The sequence below is a fragment of the Mixophyes fleayi genome, chromosome 6, assembly GCF_038048845.1.
Source record: "Mixophyes fleayi isolate aMixFle1 chromosome 6, aMixFle1.hap1, whole genome shotgun sequence".
NCBI classification, from domain to species: Eukaryota; Metazoa; Chordata; class Amphibia; order Anura; family Limnodynastidae; genus Mixophyes; species Mixophyes fleayi.
In genome coordinates this window covers 220,504,657-220,526,669 of record NC_134407.1, presented here as the reverse complement: position 1 = coordinate 220,526,669, position 22,013 = coordinate 220,504,657, and the positions used below count along the sequence as shown (strand labels likewise).

The window sequence follows — 22,013 nt, the reverse complement described above, 5'->3', positions numbered from 1 at the left end:
TACATAAAAAAATAAAACGATTAGTAAGAACCGTGCAAAGTGTATATGATGGAAGTAAGCAAAAGCAGCTAATTATTAAATCCTACCAAATCTACACAATGTCGTTTCCACACCAGTGTCAAGACCAGATGAAACTCCAATCACAGCATCTGGAGTAAGGTGGTCCCGCAATTTCAGCTCCCACTCAACTAGTTCAATGTTCATTGGAGGTCCACCTCCAGTTCCCTGTGCGTGCTGCTGGATGATTGACAGTTTTTTCTTCACACTGATTTTACAGTCTGAGAATCTCTTTCTACAAACGGTGGCATTTCGCCTGCACCTACCAACTGAAGAAACTTCCTCTGCTATCCTTCGCCAAATATCCTCTTTTGGCTCTATGCCAAAACTGAGGCTGGAGGGTCTGCCGAATAGTTGATGGTAATTTCGAAGGACTCCATTGACTAGGGCTACATTCTCTGCTAGGGAGAAGCGATGTGACCTCTTCCTTTTATCTGTGGATGTTGCAGCAGATTTTGTCCTTTTTATCCTGGGTTGATATTCAGGACTCATTTCCTGTGGTGAAAAGACACTCTCCTCCCCGCTGCTACTAGAGGAAGACATTTCTAATACAGAATAAAAAATTAAATTTTAATAATCTAATAAATAAATACACCTACGTCTTAATTTATACTTGAGAGAAGCTTAATTAACATTAATATTGCATTAACAAAGTAAGTATGGGCTTCAACACAGTCTTAAACACAAGTATGGATAGGTCTTCCCTGTGGCCCACACCTAAGACAGATTGGATACTCGGAACTCCAAAGCTCTCTCCTGAAATTACAACAATTATATGATTCCTGGAGGGTTAGATAACCCCTAATCAGGGACTACACCTTCTATTCCACAGTCCACTCTTCTTACTCCAGAATGGATATGAATCTTACTCAGCCATGATATGACCCTCAAGGTCTTGCCCCCCAAAGTTTACCCGGTCACCTGGTCAGACAAAGCGCCCATCACGTTTGAATTTCCAGCCCTTCCCATTCATCCTGGAGACTCAATGAGTCACTTCTACATAGCCCACAAGACACACACAAAATTTGAGAATTTCTCACCGTTAACTTCACTTCATTAATGATTCCCCTGATGTGGGCCTTGTATGCAGTCTTGCTCCCCAACCTGACTGCCTCCTTCCTTGACTGACTAACGTATAAATGACTTCCTAGCCTGAGTAGACCTCCCACGACTTTCCCGACATACCACGGCTCAGCATGATGACGAAATCACGAATGAGGAAATAACTCAAGTGATCAAGGCCCAGAAATCTGTCAAATCTCCTGGCCCAGATTTTCTAGGCCTATTACAAAAAAATGTGCTACTACCTCTTCCCTCATCTCTACTCCCTGTTCAATCCAGCTCTCCAGGGCACCCCCCTTCCCAAGCACAATGATAGAAGCACAAATCACATTTATTCACAAAGAGGGGAAGGATTCCATAGCTGTGCTAGCTATAGACCCAAATCCTTCCAAAATAATGACATTAAATGGTACTCTAAAGTTTTGTGTCAACAAAATCAGTGACAATATAAAAAGGATTATAGACTTATTCCAAATCCTCAATAAAGGCAAAACCCCTGCTGTTATCCAGCCATTAGACACAGAGAAAGCTTTATATTTATGCTCCTAACCCTAATAAAATTTGGCCTACATGGTGATTTTCTCAAAGGCATTGAAGCCCTATAAATCTCCCCAATGGCTAGAGTATTGATAAATGGCTGCCCCTCACAAGTAATTAAAATACATAATGGTATGGGACACAGATGCCTCCTGTCTTCTCTTGTGTTTGCACTGGTGATTGAGACCCTGGCTGCGTTGATTAGAATATCACAAGATGTCAAAAGAGTGACAGTGGGGAACTCTAATTATAAAATTTCCCTCTTTGCGGATGACATACTCCTTACCCTCACACCCAACCATGGACCACTATCCCAAATCCCTATAAAATGGATGATTACGGCAGAGTCTCTGGATACAAAATAAATATTTCGAAATCAGAATCAGTGATTGCGTCCCATTGAAAGCAGGCTGACTCACCTCCTCTTTCAGCAGTCAAGGACCACATCTGACACGTTGCATGCACAGAAAAGATAATTTACTACCTTCATGATAGACCAGACCCTCTTTAACCAAGTATGGGATCCATGGCTCTTTAGAAAAACTCAACACCACCCCCTTTCCCACGTAGAACATCACCATTATGCTCTCAGGCTTTGCCTCTACTCTCTGAGTTGCCCCTACTTCTTCAAATGTAACATAAATCACTGAGTTCATCTATCAGCATCTAAAACTATACTTAATGCCTATTTTGTGATTCTCCCATCCCATTTATCCTCTTCATTTTTCCCCTCTCCCATCCCTCCCCCAAACCCTGTTTATACAATGTTATTGTTTATTCCAAATTGTTCCATATATGTTTTACAAAAATATGGGCCGTGTGGATGTTAGTCTTCACATTCTCTGTATTGTCTGTATTTAACATGTGTCCTTTTAAAATAAAGATTTTAAAGAAAATAATAATAACTATGAAAGTGGTAACAGTATACACTTAAAATTTACTTTGGCCAAGTTACTCTGATATGTAAAATAAACCCTATATTTGAAAACTAAGATTACATTTGGATAAAATAATAAAAACAGTGCATTTAACTATGACAATAGCTGCTCGGCCGATAATCCATGCCATGCTGCCCAAGAAGCACTCATCTGGTAGATTGAGCAAGATATTTTCTGGAATCTATTTCCCTAAACTGATGTAGGCCTGAAGAATAGTGACTCAAATTCACCTGACAATACTCTGCTTTGTTGCTCGCCAACCTCTCTTCTGCGAGTCGGAAAGAACTAGAAGAGAATCCACCTTCCGTACATTAGAAGTCCTGACCAAGTAATAATTTAGGACCTGACCAGATGCAACAAATATAGCTGGTCTTGATCACCTGAAGATCTAAAGACACTTCAGAGAAGTGATAACGATATCCTGGTTAAGGTGGGACCCTGATGCCACTCTGGAATAGAAAGATGGCTTAGTGCATAAGACCTACCCGTCTTCACGAAATATTAGAAAAAAAGACCTGCAGAATAGTGCCCCCAACTTGAAGACTCTTCTAGCTGAAGAGGTAGCGAGAAAAAAATATTTAGCAGAAATTTGAGCTATACCGTTTCCAAGGGCTCAAAGTCAACAGAACCAAATCAAGGTCCCAAGGCACTGTTTAAGGAACATATAGCAGTTGAGCATGTCTCGATGAGTAGATCGTCCAATAAGGTACTAAAGTGATTTTACCTTATCTTAACAGAGCCAGCATTACCTTCATGACTTAGGTGAAAACTCTTGGAGCCGTGACTAGCCTGAAGGGAAGAGATTGTTGTGTTCCATGCCACTGATGACGGATCTTAGGGACTCCCTCTTAAACCTGTCCAAACAAAGACTGTTGTTTATGGATTTCAGGTTCAATATGGGTCAGTAAGTGTTGTTTGGGTTTTGGATGCGAAAAGCCACTCTTCTGGCCCTTTCTCTAAGATGTCAAGTGGAAAAAAACCTTCTGGGTGGAGGCCAGTGAAGATATAGGATGTAACCCCACTCTATTATTACAACCCCATCATGCACTTTGCTTATTAGAGGACTTGGGCCCTGGGAGCTTGGCTGCCCATACCTGCTTTTCACTTGTGCTGTTTGCCTCATGGAGTAAAAAAACGACTACTATCCATGGAACTTTTAGACTTAAGACGGAAATGAAAGAAACAAAACCTCGTTCCTTTAGGTCTGGGTATGTTCCCCAAAAGCAAACTATCCTGAAGAGTCACGGATTCCAGAGACTTCCACTGCTTGGGCCTAGATTCTTCAGGGAAGACTCGGACGAAACGTATCAGGTACCTACAACACTGAACCCCCACAATAACTTAAGTATTTACCAGACCACCAGACTCCTCTGCGGAGGCAAAATGACCTAAAGCAAGCAGAATCTGAGCGTGCAATCCATTACACCCCTTGGAATTGGTAGCATATCACAGCATACAAACTGTGAATATCTCTGCAACAAACAAACTGCTTTTTTTCAGAACAATCTGAGCTACAAACACTGTGACATTACAAAGCTTTGAACCTAAAACATTCTTGAGCGTTAACCTTTAAACCTACACTAATTGCATAAGCAACCCTAGACTACCAGGGTTGTAGCTGAGCTATACTACCCAAGCTATATGCTTTCTCTACCCCACTTCCTATACCTACTTACTCACCAATCTCCCTACTGCACCCCCCTTTCCATACTATCTACCCTCTAAAGCCGTAAACATTCCTAACCTTTCCTTCGCTCCCTGTACCTTACTGCATTGAGCTATATACTTACCTACAAAACACAACAGAGCTATATCAAGCCTGCTCTCCAGGCTTAGCCTCTTGCTAAGCCTGGGGAACCTATAGGTGAACAGTCACACATTTGAAGACCAGATGAACACCAAGCACAAAATGCACATGCTACAAGGGGAATTGATACATCTCTACAAAGACAACTTATACACCCAGGGCCGGATTAAGGGAATGGAGGCCCCTGGGCTAAGGGGCCCCCCCGGTGAGCCGAGCCACCCCCAAGGCACTTGCCTCCTTCTCCTGGCATTGCAGTCCTTCCCCGGCATGCTGTACGCTCTTTACTGAGGAGATCTCGTGAGAGTGAGATTCACGAGATCTCCTCAATAAGGAGACTACAGCGTGCCGGGGAAGGACCGCAGTGAAAGTGCTCAGCAGCATTGATCGCGCCGGGGGCGCCCCCGCCCTCGACGATCAATAATGCTGCTGAGCATAAGACCATAAGAACGGTGACGACCCCCCAACCCTGAAAGCTGTTATGACTACCATTCACTGACATTGGTGAAGGGACTACGCCTGAGGTTGTCGAAGTGGGTGTAATTCACCTTACTCCCATGACACAGTGCGGACATGGCTCTGTCAGAGCCAGGTGCCCCTTCCTTTGTCCATCCCTAGTTGGGGCTGCTGCAGTAAGAAGCCCCCATGACCCCCCCTTGCGCTTAAAGACATTGCTGTTTTAAATTTAGCTATCAAACTCACCGAATATTGCGAGTTGCAAAAATCGGAGCATAATACATTGACCCCCTGGAGTCTTCTTGCAAGAGCAGGAACTTCATCCAAGATGGCCATTCCATTGCCTTGTTCTTGTGTACAGTGGTATCTACAGCACAGATGAAGGGTTGGGTACCAAACCCCGATGCTGGTACCCCGACAAGACTCACCATGACATTTTTCCTGCGAATCGTCAGCAGTCCGACATATTCTTAATCACGATTGTTTAGCAAACTGGCTTGTAGTGAACGTGATGAAATATTAGTGTCGGCGTGCACATCCACATCATTCTGTGCTGCTGGGCTGTTCATTTGTCGCATTCACTGCAAGTCAGTTTGCTAAACAATCGTGATTAAGAATATGTTGTGCTGATGATGATTCGCAGTAAAGATGTTGCGGTATATCTTGTCGGGGTTACCAGAATCAGGAATATGAGCATCACCGCTGATGACAGTAGTTACCAGAAAATAAGAAAATAAATAAATAACTTCCATTACATAAAGGAAATGTTCCATACTCCTAGAACACTTAAAAAAAACTGAACCGTTATGGAGGGGCAGGAACTAGAATACAGACAAGTTGAAGTTGATTAAATGCGTACTCCAGCACAGCGCCCTCTATAGCCATGGTTAGTAGTGTTCCCAAATAAAATGACTGGCCACTGATCACTTCAGCAGTGCCAGAAGCTCCTCTCTAACTTCTGGCACCGCTGAAGTGACTAGTAGCCTGTCAATTCCAGTCCGGTGACAAATGTTGAGGAAAAGCACCTCCCGCTTCTGGCCCAGTGCAAACATGGCACTGTCTTTAGGGACAGATCCAATGTTTGTCCCTAGTGCATCATCATCATCGGCTATTTATATAGCGCCACTAATTCAGCAGCGCTGTACAGATAACTCATTCACATCAGTCCCTGCCCCATTGGAGCTTACAGTCTAAATTTCTTAATATACACACACAAAGACGTAGACAGACAGAGACTAGGGTCAATTTGATAGCAGCCAATTAACCTACCAGTATGTTTTTGGAGTGTGGAAGGCAAACAGAGCCCCTGGAGGAAACCCACGCAAACACGGGGAGAACATAAAAACTCTACACAGATAAAGCCATGGTCTGGAATTGAACTCATGACTCTAGTGCTATGAGGCAGAAGTGCTAACCACTAAACCACTCTCAGAAGGGAGACCTCTTAGCTGCTCTCTCCCAAGGTATGCTTTTCAAACAGGTACTCGCCCATGCCGTTCTGGGGCACCCTAAGACGCTTCAGGTTGGTGATGTAGTCTCCAAGCTGCTTAACTAGCCTTCACCTGTTCTTCCATGTACTCGGACTCCAAGAAGTTACAGAGATGGGGGTCAACCTTGTCAGAGGCCAGCTTGTGCAGATCCAGAAGAGCCTGGTTCATGGTCTTCTCCAGTTGCAGGGCAGCCTGCATGGCCTCCAGAGTGTTAGCTTACTTGTCACGTTCTGGTTTCTTGAAGTCCTGCAGCACAATGAGACCCCCATGTTTGTTCTGATATTTCATAAACTTCTCAGCATGCTCTCTCTCCTCATGGCTCTGCTCCGATAAGAACCTGGCTACATGATATAGGGCCATATCGTCACGGTCGAAGTAGAAAGACATTGAGAGGTAGGTGTAGGGAGCATACAGCTCCAGGTTCACCATACGGTTGATGGCAGCTTTACAGCCACGGTGGAAGTTCTGGCGCACCTGGGACTCCATTTCAGTGTTAGGTGGTTTTTGGTGCCGCAAAACTCACAAAAAAAGTAGTAATTCAGTAAAAGATATTTTCTTTAAAAAGAGCGGAGGACCCTGAGCGTGTTCCGTTCAATCACTGTTGAAGCAAGAACTCTAATCAGAGCTAGAGATGGTTTGGTTTACCTTCAGAGTTGTGCCCTCCTGACCATAGAACCAGCCATCGGAGGTCCTGCTCTGTCTTCTGATGCAGGACTCAGCAGCGTGAGTGGATCACTACAATCCCTGTTTCAGTCTGACACAAGGAAGTGACTGCGGCCTTTACCACTGCTGTCACAGCATCTAGAATGTGGTCCGGAGCTGTGACCAAGTGTCATATTGTTACCGGGTCCTTGGTCACTGTTCAGTACAGTCGACAAGTAGACCCCTCCAGGAGCCACTTCTGTAAGGAGATTACCAATCGCCGCACGAGAACACCACAATTTCTATAACAGGCAAAAAGATATATATCTTTAGACTACTAAAAGCTGCTTAATAAAAAGTGTCTGACTCCATGGGCACTTAAAAAAAACTGATGAGCTATTGGTGGAAAGGTATGCAAAGGGAGGAGCTTCAATTCAAAAGTTGAACAGTTAAGAACTACTCCAAAAACAGCAGTAGTCAAGAACCCAATATAGCAGTGTAAGCAGAGAAAACACAATAGATAAATATAACAAACACATTACCAAGTACATTGCATAGACCTACACGCATTGACATGCAGTTTGCAAAGCCACATTGGACAACTCCACCAACAATGCAGCAACTCCACCAACAATGCAGATGTTGGTGAGTAACATTGTCCAACCAGTATCACAGGATAGGAAGCCTCATTAAGCAATGACATTGTCCAACCACAATACCCATCCTAACACTGCCCTCACTCACAAATTCTAGAGCCTTGGAAGCAGAGTTTGAAATTTGCAACAGTACAGAGCATCCAGCCAAAGGGATTGGTGGGGAGCTATTGTGCAACAATGGGTGTGTAGTTATAGTTCTGTGTGAGCCATAAGGTGGAGCTTGTGTGAAGTGTGTGTTGTGATGGGGTGTGTGATATTAGGGTGAGGGAATCACCTGCATTTCACATTAGTATTGTAGTGTTAATATGCACATATGAAACATTCAGGTATTACACAAGGAAGGTAATGGGCAACTTGGTAGTGCACATGGAGGATCATGGGTAATGTCACACGGGGTCTCATCCTATTGACAAATAATGGAATCACTATGCTGATGTCCCTTGTACTGATGTATGAGAATTGTCAGAGTGTGGGGAGGAGACTGGTCAGATCTCTTGGTTGGAAGCACAATGATATGATGTGACGTGATTAGGAGAGCAGGAGTCTAATAGGGGCTGATGGCTCCTGATGTATGAGAATCACCAGAGTGTGGGGGAAGGAGACTGGTCAGATCTCTGGGCTGGTAGCACAATGATATGATGTGAGGAGGAGAGCAGGAGTCTAATAGGGGCTGATGGCTCCTGATGTATGAGAATCACCAGAGTGTGGGGGGAGGAGACTGGTCAGATCTCTGGGCTGGAAGCACAATGATATGATGTGTAGTGATTAGGAGAGCAGGAGTCTAATAGGGGCTGATGGCTCCTGATGTATGAGAATCACCAGAGTGTGGGGTTAGGAGACTGGTCAGATTTTTGGGCTGGTACCACAATGATATGATGTGAGGAGGAGAGGAGGAGTCTAATAGGGGCTGATGGCTCCTGATGTGAGAAAGAAAGAGCAACGGGGTCTAATACCGGCTAATGTCTCCTGACTCACCAATGAGCAGATAATTTGTACTCATTAGTTTCTACTGAGTTAGGAGGGTATAGACTAAGAGATTGCAGTAGTGACTAAACAATGAGAATATGTCACTCTTTTCTGTAATAAATGTGAATTACTCACCTGTGCTGATATCTGTAGGGATTTCCTCCTCCTTACACTGCGGATCACCTATTATATATGTCACTTCGTCTCCATCTATAACTTCTACCTTAATATCAGTCAGGTCTCCACCCTATATCACCCATAAAACAATAAAATAATGCTTTAATAATATCCAATTTCATTATTTAAGATTAAAAAGTAGAATATCAGTGTATAATACATACACAGCTACTCTAAATATCATATAGTGAAAAGTCAGTTTAGTATTTTAATATTTGCTGTGCCCCTAAACACTATCTACCTCATACTCCTGTGGGGTACTGTGATTTTCCTCTGCACAATCTTGTGAATAAAGAGGATGGAAACATCTCTCTGGGGGATTTCTGTGACTGGATCCATCTGTAGGAGACACACAGTGACTGAATACATTGTTTATATGTGATGATCAGATGTAACATGTGGATCATTCCACATCAAATCAACACAGGGTTTCAAACTGACGATTTCAGATTGTAATGAAAGTTTGTAATAATAAACGCTGTCATGGGTGTAAAGAAACCCCCCAAATCTTAGGCTGATATGTGCACTGGTTTTGGATCTATATGCCTGATTTAACAAAAAAATTGAGACTTATACTCACCGTTACTTTCCTTTCCTTGAGATAGTCCATGGCAGCTCTTACAATAGGTTAATACCCTGATCAGCTTAGTGTAGACAGGAAGAATTGTGCCCCACCTGGCCCCTATATAAGTCAGCTCCTCCTCTTCCTCTGTGTCTTTCGTAACTTCCCAAGCCATACTATAACATAACTATTAGAACAAGGGTGGGAAAATATAGAGCTGCCATGGAGTATCTCAAGGAAAGGAAATTAACGGTGAGTATAATTCTCAATTTTCCTTTCCCTACTCCATGGCAGCCCGTACAATGGGATATACCAAAGCAGTACAATAGTCGGGAGGGCAATAAAAACCAACACCTTAATACGGTCAAACAGAAAATTTATTTACACCGTTTGCTTGAGAATCTTTCTCCCAAACTGTCTCCTTAGCAGCTGAAATATCAAGCAGATAATGATTAGAAAAAGTGTGTCTCGACGACCATCCGGCTGCCTTACAGATGTCGGTTGCCGATGCATGCGTTCTATGTGCCCAGGAGGTCGTTACCGCCCTAGTTGAATGCGCCTTCAGTATCCTAGGTACTTCACGCCCTTTCCCCCTGTAGGCCTGTGAAATCACTTCTCTGATCCACTTCACCAATGTGGGTTTGGATGGGGCATGTCCTTTGTGAGGACCTTCAGAAAGTACAAATAGTTGCTTTGTTTTCCTAAGATTTTCCGTCTTGACAATGTAAGTAGATATAGCTCTCACCACATCTAGAGAATGGAGACGTGTTTCGTCACTATTAGTGGCATGAGGTTAGAGAGATGGCAGAATCAATTCTTGATTGATGTGGAAGGAAGATACAACCTTGGGTAGATAATCCGGATTCGTCCTCAAAATTACTTTATCTTCATAGATATTTAGGAAGGGTTCTTCACACCATAACGCATGTATGTCCCCTTTTCGACGAACCGAAGTGATTGCCACCAGAAAAAGCACCTTCAGAGTCACCTGACAGATATGTCTTGAAATGGATCAAAGATAAGGCGTCCAAGACAATATCAAGGTCCCAAGGGGCTAAGAATGGTTTTAGTCTCGGTCGTAACCTCTTCAGTGCTTGAAAAAACTGGAAGACAAGACCCTGAGATGCCAGCTTGATATCAAGAAAGAGGCTAAGAGCAGATACTTGCACCTTTAATGTAGAGGGTGCTAGTCCTTTAACAAAACCATCTTTGAGAAACTCTAACACATCCGGCACACTGGCAGACATGGGATCCTTCGCCATGTCTCTTGCCCAACAAATTAATTTTTTCCAAATTCTGTAATAAATCATAGTGGAATTATTTTTCCTCGCCTGAATTAGAATGTCTATTACCTCGTCTGAAGCACCTTTGTATTTCAGTAATCACCGCTCAGTCTCCACACCATCAAACCATGGAAGTCTAGAATTGGATGCAGAACCGGACCCTGATGTATGAGGTCTGGCCTGACCAGCAAGGGCCATGGACGTTTCAGCAACATTCTCCATGCTACAGCAAACCAAGGACGCCGCGGCCATGCTGGGAGGACTGCTATCAGCTCCACCTTCTCTTTCCTTATCTTTCTGAGTAACTGAGGGATGACTGGAAAGGGAGGAAACACATAACCCAGCTTGAAGCTTCAGTGCATTGACGGCATCTATCCCTAAGGCCCTGTTGTCTCTGTGATGGGAGTAGAAGAGGGGTACCTTGGCATTGTTCTATGTGGCCATCAGGTCTATCTCTGGCATTTTAAAAATCTACATCGAATAAGTTGAAAGACTTCTTCGTGCAGCTCCCATTTCTCCTGGGTGGACTTGGTGTCTGCTTAAGTAGTCTGCCACTATGTTGTCTTTGCCTTCTACGTGAAGGGCCGAGAGAGATCTCAGGTTCATCTCTGCCCATTCCATTAATGTGGTTATTTCGGCCAACATTGCCCTGCTCTTGGTACCACCATTCTTGTTTATAAAGGCTACCACAGTCCTGTTGTTGGAGAACACTCGAAGATGCTTGGTTCGTAAATAGGGCGGCTGGAAGTACTGGACCGCATGCCAGACTGCTCTCATCTCCAAGATGTTCCCTTGAAGAAATTTCTCTTCGTCTCGCCAAGTGCCTTGTATGACCATCGCCTGCATGTGAGCACCCCAGCCTACTGAACTGGCATCTGTGGTAAGGACACACTAGTCTGGTATCAAGAGAGTCACACCTTGTTTTCTCAGGCCTGGAAGCTGCCATCAACGTAAGGATCTGTCTGATCTTGAGAGGTTGATTTTGGAATCTAGAGACCCAAATTTACGATCCCATTGTGCAAAGAGGTTTGCTTGAAGATCTCTCATATGCCATTTTGCCCACGGGAGGATCCCTATTGTTGAGGAAAACATTCCTAGGAGGCGAAGACATGTTTGGGCTGACACATGAGGTTGAATCTGAACTTGGTGCACTAAGGACTGGATTTTGTCCGACCTTTTTTTTGAGATAGGCAGACCTTGTCCGTTCTTGTACTTATTTGCACTCCTAGAAACACAAGCTGTTGTGACGGTGTCAGACAGCTTTTTGATACATTGACTAACCAACCGTGCCGTTGCAGAAACTGGATTACTTGGGATGTAACCTCCATGGCTGTTTCCTCTGACTTTGCCTAAATTAGAATAACGTCCAGATACGGCCACAAAGCCACTCCTCTCTGAGTGCCACTATGATAATTATAAGGACCTTGGTGAATGTTCTTGGAGAAGTGGAAAAGCCAAACGGAAGGCAAGTAAACTGGAAATGGCGCCCTTGAATGCAAAATCTCATGAATTGCTGGTGATAGGATGTGATCGGGATGTGAAAATATACATCCATTAAGTCTATTGCCATCAGAAAATCTCCTGTTTCTACTGCTTTGAGAAGTGAGTTGATAGATTCCATCTGGAATTGTTTTGCTCGCATATAGCTGTTGAAAGCCCGTAAATCTAGTACTGTTCTGAAGGCACCTGATGTTTTCCGGACGAGGAACAGTCTGGAATAGAATCCCATATTTTCCTGATTTGATGGTACTGGTACAATAGCCTTTGTTTTCACCAGGCCTCTTAGTCTTTCCTCCAATGCTTGCTGTTCTAAGGAAGATGAGGGACTTCTTGACTGAATAAATTTGTTTCCTACTGGGTAGGTATTAAATTCTATGGCATATCCCCTGGTGACTATCTCCTGGACCCATTTGTCTTGTGTGGTCTAAATCCAAACTTTTGCAAAGCGTGATATCCTGCCGCTCACTGGAGTTAGTGGAGACTGGATCTGCAGCTAGTCATTGGGATCTTTGCTGTCCTTGTTCCCCATTTTTGGTCTGAAGGGCCGAAAGGACTGTCTTGCCATATTATCTTGGTGTCTAGAATTTTGTCTCCCTGGCCTATAGGCATGGGCTTCCTTAAACTGCTGCTTTGGAGAATAAGAGAAGAAACGTCTCACCTTTCTGTCCTGTGGTAGACGATTAGCATTGCCACTTGCTAGCCTCTGCATTAGATTATCCAGTTTTTCACTAAACAAGAAACTGCCTTCGTATAAGTGTTGTCAGACGACTTTTGGATTGGTGATCTGCCGCCCACGGACATAGCCAGAGCGCCCTTCTTGCTACAACTGCCGAGGTCATGCTCCTGGAAGAGAATACAATCGTATCTAACGAAGCTTCAAACAAGAAATCAATGCTTTTCTGCATAATCTCTAAGGATTTAAGATACAATCTATTTATCTTATCCTTAATATCTGTATGTAGAGTACTGGCCCACAACCTCAGGGCTCTAGCTATCGAAGCCATGGCTATCCCAGACTTTAGAGTTATGGCTGAGGAGATGTGTGATTTCCTGAAGGAAGTCTCCATTCTCCTATCCATGGCATCTTTCAATGGACCCCCATCATCCCACGGGAGAGTGGTCCTTGAGGATAAGCCAGCTATGGTTGAATCCACCTTAGGCACCGAACACGATTTCAGCATATTCTCATCCTGAAAAGGATGACTCTTGTCTAAGGCTTGACATTCCTTAGCAATCAAGTCTTTAATCACCTTATGCGTATGGAACACTCTAGACTTTACTTGGTGTTCCGAAAACAGTACATCCTGAGGTTTGATCGGAACTGTTAGCTCCTCAATACCTAATGATTTGTTAATATGCTTGAGTATAACATTCACAGTATCTAAATAAAACATCCTGGGATCCTCTTTCACCTCAGCCTCACTATCTGACTCCGAATCTCACGTTTCAGAGGACGGCCCTGGCATCATTTCCTTCATATCTTCTGCTATAGGGATCCTGTCCCTATTTGCTCCCTGTTATGGGGCCTGAAAATCCTGCATCGTTTTAACCATCCATGAAAAGAGCTGTTTGAATTGTTCAGGGGGGTCAGGCTCTTCTACCGTTTCAGGGGTGCATGATACACATAACGGATCAGTTCACTTTACATTTCCTTTTTCCCTGCACAAGCTCCACAGAGGTACTGTAAACAATAGAAAAGAGGAACTAAGTAACCTATCCTAAAATTACACAAAAACCCCACTCTAAGGGCTTACCTTGGGGTGTCCTTCAGCTTTTTTGGGGGACGGGCCCTTGGTCCATAGTGCACTTGTCCAGAAGGCTGCTAAGTCCTGCAGCATCAATCACTAAGCAAACACTGAGCCTCATATAATGGGCTTCAGTTGCCTGCCTTGACATCATAATAGTGATCCATTTAGCAGTAATTATCTCACCTGTTTGATCCTGACAGGTGAGTTTTGAGGAGAAATAGCGCTGCCGGGTTGCGCATATGTACTCTGTGCGCGTCCTTCGTGCACGCCCGCTGGGAGTCCAGTGAAAATACTTCAGAGAGGAGAACGCTCATCCCAGACCTGCCCCGCTGGAACTGCACACTCAGCAGTCAGCACAGAGGAAAGCCAGAAAACCTCAAATAGGTAAGCCCTCTCAAATAAAATAAAAAACAAAAAACACTACACTGCACTACCCTGTCCTACACACTCTGAGACAGGAAAGAAAACACTGAGAAATTGGAGGAGCTGCCTTATATAGGTGGGGTAAAATTCTTCCTGTCTACACTCTACACCAGCTGATCAGGGTATTAACCCATGGTAAGGGCTGCCATGGAGTAGGGAAAGGAAAACTTGCAAGGTCTCATTTTAAACCTCTTTTTATGGACTCTCATTTGATATATAACACAGCAGTATCTTTAAATAAAAATTAAAAATGTAAACATTTCTTCAAAATTTAGATTTTCTCAAAAAAAAACACATTTTTACATTTTTGAGAAAATATCTCAAAACGTGTTCATACTGTTGTTAATAAATCACCAAAGTTTTATTTTGGGATCAAGATGAGATTATCTGCTACAGGAGCTTTCACTGTGGACTGTTTGTTCAAATAATGAAAATGAGAACTATTTAGGCCTGTTCATTACTTTTAATTTATCTCCTTAAACAATCCCTTTGATGTATATTATGTACAATGACACAGTATGGCATTATGTAATACTGAAATATTTAAAACATTTGTGATAATTTTATGTCTTTCACATATTATAAGAAAGCTTACTACATACAGATCATTACCATTTGGTGCTGCTGTTCTGGGTGGATGGTGCTACTGAATGGGTTGGAATTGGCCAAAGGCTTCATTTGTTTTTAGTATTTCCATTTCACATTCGACCTGTTGAAGTTAACGGATTCCCCTTACACAGAACATCTACCATAGTAATCCATAAAACATCCATAAAGACGGTGATGGACCAGCTGGATGGAGGAATGTCACTTTCACTTCATCAATGTTTTTCATTTTTCTCCAGAATAAATGCGAGCCACCATTTGTTGTCATAGACAGCAGTTACATAGCCTCTGATGTCAGCAAGTGGGAGCTGATACTACATATCTTGAGGAACTGAACAATGACCCTATTGCTCTTTTGGAAGTGTCCCAAGTTGCTATCTGCAGCTGGCAGAAACTTTTGCAACTTTTAGCATTTCAGAAAATAATTTACACATCTATTCTGAAACCATTCTCAACCCCTTCTTATTAGAAGTATGATTAGCCTTTTTAAATGTGTTGTAACAATGCAATATAAGGTGCTTGTCACTTTCCTCCATCTTTATACTTCTTTACTTCTCTAAACTAATTTAAACACCAACCACTGTAAACACTGCTCTAAACCAATTTAAACACAGCAGGCTCGGACTAGGCTGCCAGGAAGTAGGGAAAATAATTCCCATGAGCCTCTGCTAAGGAGTGAGAGGAGCATGTGCTGAGCTCTGATTGGAGGAGCCCATCGCATGCTCCTCTAACCCGTGGAGATCAGCAGCATCCTCATGGGCTGTGCCTTCTCTTCTCTGCCTGGCCGGGTGGCTGAGTCTTCTTCTTGTGAGTACAGTGTTGCTCCCAGTCTGCTGGGTTTCTCCCTCCGAGCACCTCTTCTCCAAGTTGCTGCTCCTCCCTGCTCCCAGTACACATTCTCCCAGTCTGATAATCCACTGTAATTAAACACTCCACTTTTTCATATGTGACACAAATGGTCCAGGTTCAGGTAAGGTTTGGGTGGGCTTAAATTAGTGACCAAGAGGCTTTTCTTCACTAATTAAAGCCCTCCCAAACCTAACCTGACACTGTAAAAGACGGGCCTATTCAACACAACACAAATCTTTCCACGCAGAGTATCTTTCCACTTAAGTTTACACGCCTGCGGGAGCAGGCGCTGTCTGCAAAATCTTGTCCCCAAACACACCTGAAGAGGAACGTGCATTCCTCTAATGAAGTGAACTGGAAAAAATATTGTTTTGTTGCTTTTCTCAGATGTGTAGTGTCTCAATAAATACAATTTTCATGAATCACTCAACACTTAAAGATCTTGTAGCAAATGATCCCATCATGATCACCAAAATAAAACTTTGGGGCTTTATTAACAACAGTATGAACAATTTTTTGAGATGTTTTTCAAAAATGTAATGTATGGCTTTTTGAGAAAATAAAAATGTTGAGTTTGAAAATGTTATATTTTTGATTTTTATTGAAACATACTCCTGTGTTATACCCATAAACCAAATGTAATTGAAATTAGAGAATGTAAGGTAGAATTCTTTCTAAAATGTCTTGATCTGATGTGGAATGACCCGTGTACATGATCTAAGCACCCCATCATTTGATGGGAAAAGCAGGAATGATGCCCCATACTGCATTTATTAAGCATAAAGGAAGGATTTTCTTATATATCCCAACCTTAAAGTTATTATATGACAGCAATAAACAGTCTGGATCAATGGGAAATTTCAGAACCAATAAACTCTTCATATTAGGGGATAAAGGATTTTTAGAACTTTTCCAAAAGATATGAAACAATGTATTTTTAGGGTCTCCACATCTCCAGCAGTGGGGCAAGGTGTAGGGAAGCATTATGTGAAGTACCATAGGAACGTCTCAAAAACTTGTTCCCACTTTGTAACATAATTTAGCAAGGTGTCAACTGCAGTCAAATTTCAAAACAAGGGTCCATAGAACCTCAAAATGGGCATTGGGATGAAAACATTTTCTTGTTAAGGAGAGTAGACAGAAATGCTTTAATTTGATCATAAATCAAAAAAAGTGAAAAAAAGAGGATTTTTGCACATACTGTTAAATCCATTTGTCCAAATCCATCTGGGGACACTGCTGCCTTCGGGGTGTGTGAGGGCACAGGAGGTGGCACTTAAGTAAACTTAACTGAAGCTCCTCCCCTCTCACAATACCAAAGCTCCTCAGTTTATAGCAAAGCTCCAAAGGATAAGGTAACACAAGAAAATAACTAAACACACAGTCCAAATAACACACAGAACTGAACACCATGCTTAAAGGGTGGGGACAGAGTGTCCCCCAGATAGATTTGGAGAAGTGGATTTAATGGTAAGTACAAAAATCCTCATTTCTCCCTCATCCATACGCTCAGACATAGCTGAACACAAAACTTGCCATCCAAAACTAGCAGCTCTGGACGCAAAAACATAAAACCAGCAAAAGTGTGGACAGAGGACCAGGTGGCTGTCCACCATAGCAGTTCGGCTGAAGGCCAAGAAACTCTCATTAAAGAGTCAGCAAGGAGTCACTTTCTCGAACTCCAGAGGTCCTGTTCAGGTAAGTCCTAAGTGCTTTGACCATGTCCAAAAAAGGACCAGCTGTTCGTGGTCACTTAAAGAACCAGAGACTCGTATGGAGGGAATAACTATCTCCGGATTAATGTGAAAACAGGATACCACTTTAGGTTGAAATGCAGGAGATGTGCGCAGCCCTATCATCGTGAAAAAACAAGAAAGGAGACCTGCAAGACAGTGTCCTCAATTCAGAAACCCATCTAGCCAAAGAAATAGCTAGATGGAAAGTAATTTTCCAAGAACTTCAAATCCACCGTCTCCAAAGGGTCCAAATGGCGGAAGCTGAAGGGCTGAAAGAACTAAATTAAGATCTCATGGCACCATAGGAGCACATAGGGAGGCCGGATATGCAACACCTCCTGTAAGAAAGTCTGAACCTACGGGATCAAAGCCAATTTTCTACAGAACTAAGCTTCAGTCCACCATTCAGTCCACGAGAAAAGAAAGAAGCTGCAGAAGCTGAAAGGAAGAAGTGTGAAATCCATTGTGTTCGCACCAAACCACATAAGTCTTCCAAAGTCTATGATAGTGGCATGCAGACACAGGCTTTCTGGGCTACAGCATAGTCTGGATAACTTCCTCAAACATTTGGCTCTCTAGATCCTGGCTTTAACAGCCATGCAGTTAAAGTCAACCGTCAAAATCCTGGTGGACGAATGGACGCTGAGAAAGAAGAACTTCCCGCAGAGAAAATCTGCACCTTGGACATGCCGCCATCCTTTGAACGTCGATGCACCAGGCTATTCATTGCCAATCTGTAGCTACAAGCGTGACCGGAACCTCTTCCCTCTTGAGGACATAAGGAATCATCGGAATTGGAAGGAAGAGATAGACCATTCTGAAATTCCATGGTAACATCATGGCATCCAACGGATCCCTGGTCCTGGAACAGAACATGGCTGAGCCTGTCTCTGCGTCAGCAGACCAAATACTTCCAGATGTAAAGACCATATTGCTGAAAGAAAGTGTTCCACCCAGGGGAGGGTACGAAAACTCTCTCATCACCAAGGAGCTCTTGGTTCCTACTTTATGATTTATGTACGCCAGCGCCGTGGTGTTGTCCGACTGAATCCTGATGGGCATGCCCTGCAGGACCAACTGGTCTCCCGTCACAGCATTCATCACTGCTCTGAGATTCAAAACATTGATGGGGAACTTGGCTTCATCTCTGAACCAAAGACCTTGCAAAAGAAGGTGTAACATCACCACCCTCCATCCCTGAAGACTTGCATTTGTTTTAACAACGGTCCAGTCTGACGATGGAAAGTGAACTGCCATTGATCAAATTTTCTCTTCTCAAACACCACCTGAGAGACAGGTGCGTCTACAGGGACAGTGATATGTGCTGAGAATCCAGCCGAAGGATGGACCTCAACCACCTCCTCAACATGTACAGCTGAAAGGTCAGAGAATGGAACCTGTCATATTGCACTGCGTCCAAGGTGGAGACCATCTCCCCGATGGATTTCATGCATAGCAAACCGAAGGACGTCTGAGGGACAGAACTTTTCTCACCAATACATGTAGGCTCTGAATCTTGTCTTGTGGAAGAAATACCCTTTTCTCCCTGGTGATGAAGATTAGTCCCAGAAACACCATATTCTTACTCAGAACCAGGTTGGATTTTTGTAGATACAAAATCTACCTGTGCGATTCCAGTACCTGAGCGGTCTTTTAGGGTTGAATCTGCAGCAAGCGGACTGACACTTGAGAAGCAGATCGTCTAGGTAGGGCATGATGGTGACTCACTGAGATCTCAACACAACTGCCATGGCCTTTGTGAAAAGTCATGGAGCAGAGGCCAGACGGAATAAAGTGTTCTGAATTAAAAATGAGAAACCTGAATCACAAAGCGAACTAGACTGTAGTGTCCGTCCCAGATCAGAACATGAAGATAAGCATCCTTGATGTCGGTGGACACTAAGAATTCATTGGCGTCTATGCCACTGATAACGGATCTGAGTGACTCCATCTTGAACCTGTCCACACAAAGCTTGGTGTTCAAAGACTTGAGGTTCAAGATGGACCTAAATGATTTGCCTGGATTTTTCACCAGAAAAAGTTTGAAATAAAACTCTTGAGTCTTCTGTTCCGGGACAGGCGTGATTACACTTAACAAGACAGATGAATAGCTTTCCTGAGAGCAAACCATTTGGAAGGCCAGTGAATAAAATCTCTTTCATGGAAGCCCATGAACGTCCAGAATGTAACCTCCTCTCTATGATTCCTGTTACCCACAGGTCTGAGGAGAAGGCTCTCCACACATCCCAGAACAACAAAAGACGGGCTTTCGCTGCAGCCTGAGCTTGGTGGTTGTGCTGTCTGTTTCTCAGAGGACTTAGGCCCTGGGCATCTGGTCACTCAGGTCCGTCTTCCTCTCTACTGACTCCCACGTATTGTAAGAGGACTTTGGGCAAAAGAGGGGCTGAAAGGAATGTAACCTCGGCCCCTTAGACAAGTAGACAGGGGCTCTTTCATCCAGTAATCTGACTGATCATTTTGTAAAGCTCAAGTCCAAAAAAATTCTAAACTGCTGTATAGAAGGCCCTTCAAGGATTTCTTGGACTTAGAATCCGCATCCCAGGACCAGAGCCAAAATGCTTACTTGGTCACAAGAGCCAAGGAAGACATCCTAGATTTGGTAAAAACTGCATCGAGAGCTGCGTCACTGAAATATTCGGGCACTTCTCTAAACTGATGAGATCATTTTTCAATGGCTTTGGAAACCCTTCCTTACGCCAATGAATAGTCGTGCGTTGCACCAGCAGTTACATAGACATATACTCTTTTCTTACTTCTTTTAAATGGCTGCCACAGCAGACTGAGAATCATCCACCTCATCATCATCGAAAGTCCAGGACTGTAAGCACTGCCATAACTAGTTAATCTATACCCTGGAATCCAAAATATTCGCCATCAAATCCAACAGGATCCTCTGGGTCTGAGTCACCCAGACGTCCCCTCACTTCCTGCAAAGAGAAATCTGAATCAGGTTTCTCACCTGACAGAATCTGGGAAAACAATTGACGTTTTCATGGTCTATGAGCTTTAGGAACCTAAGTAACTTCTCCAAAGAAGAAGACGTTCTTGCCAGCCCCAAAATAGACTTTTTCCAGTGTCATCTCCAAGCAAGTACCTCCTGGGCCATAGATGCGAAACCAGTCGCTGTCTGAAAGACAGTCTCCAGCAGGAGAGTGTGTACTCCAGACGCAGCTGAAGAGGCAAAAAGGAATTACACTGACCTCTCTAGAAGGCGCAGCTAGTTAAGATTTCCCTCCTTCAGCATTAGCCTTAGAACTAGTCCGTTTTTCAGATATGGCAGAAAAGGTACAATGTAGCAAACAGACTATGGCAGAATCGGACCTACAACAAATATATTCTGGTATAGATCCCCAAATAAAGCCCCTCATTTATAAGCAAACACAGTAACAAATTGTGAAACAAGTTTGTAACAATCTCCCACACACAGGAAAAGGTTTTTACAGAACAAATACAGGTTTTCTATTGAGAAAATAGGTACTTAGCCCCCAGGCTTCCAGACAGCATCAGGAGCCCTTGAGGAGAACACCAAGAGGAGAAGAGCTTCAGTCCGGCAGCAGAGTCAGACACAGGCAATGCAGCCTCCCAGCAGCAGCTCTTCCAAAGAGTGGTGTACTTTAGGTGGCCAGCTGAGAGAGAGGGGTGTAGAGGGGCCAACAAAAGAAGCCTCCTATCAAAGGACAGGTCCCCAAATGGCTCCCATGCCCTTAGTAACCTCAGCACTGTACAGGGGGCTTATCTGGCCTCAATAATGCAAGAAGAGACAAACTGCAGCAATCATGGAAAGTGGTGGTGCTACTCGCGCTGTCTAAACTGGTCACTGGCTACTGCATAATTGCTTGTGCAGTGATAAAACCCCTAAAAACTTGATCTCCCTACAGGGAACCATCGGAGAGAGGTGGGCTGCCTTTCGACACCACCTCCTTCTATACAGGCACACACACTAGCACAGGGGAGTATGAGAACAGGTTTTTTGCAGTGTGGCGCAATTTAATACCAACACAAAATATTAAATTATAGTCAGCCTGTTTCATAGTTTACTTTCCCACTTGACTTTATCTTCTCCACGAAAGCCTAGTCTACAATCAGAGGACTTTTACACATGAGTGGAAAGCAATATTGAAGGAAAGCCCACAAATTCATCAATGTTAATTAGAGTAAGTGTTTTAGAGATGATAACCCATGTTTATCTGAAGGGAACAAATCCCAACTGGCCCAAGGGTGGTGGTTTCAAAAACAGCTGACTCTGCAGAACAGGAGATAAAAAAGCCGAAAATTATAAAGTCGTCAAAGTTGTGGGATCGGTCAGTCAAACTCTGTCTTTGTAGTGGTCATCTGGTTTTACAGGAAGTTAAAAGTGCTCAATAGGAAAAGTACAAGCCTTCAAGATGTATAGATTTAGGAGGCACTGGAACGTTAAACTTGTTCCATCAGTGCTTGTTTCCTAGTTGTCACAATGTGGGTGAGTAGTGTGGATATAAGTTATTTCTACCACTACTACAT

The 22,013-nt window shown here is 43.4% G+C and overlaps 2 protein-coding genes and 1 pseudogene across 5 annotated transcripts in view; 1 reads left to right on the top strand and 2 right to left on the bottom strand.

Moving 5' to 3' along the window:
- The window catches only part of LOC142159857 (uncharacterized), a 242,385-nt gene that overhangs the window by 134,042 nt on the left and 86,330 nt on the right, over positions 1-22,013 (top strand). The gene's annotated exons all lie outside the window — the stretch shown is intronic.
- The window catches only part of LOC142160642 (uncharacterized), a 59,425-nt gene that overhangs the window by 24,692 nt on the left and 12,720 nt on the right, over positions 1-22,013 (bottom strand). Inside the window, exons 8-10 of the mRNA XM_075215503.1 lie at positions 9,027-9,124; positions 8,744-8,855; positions 87-602 (exon numbers count right to left, since the gene is read on the bottom strand). Of these exons, the coding sequence (XP_075071604.1) occupies positions 87-602; positions 8,744-8,855; positions 9,027-9,124 (726 nt within the window). The remainder of the gene's footprint in view (positions 1-86; positions 603-8,743; positions 8,856-9,026; positions 9,125-22,013) is intronic.
- On the bottom strand, positions 6,296-6,883 carry LOC142159981 (ferritin heavy chain A-like; annotated as a pseudogene).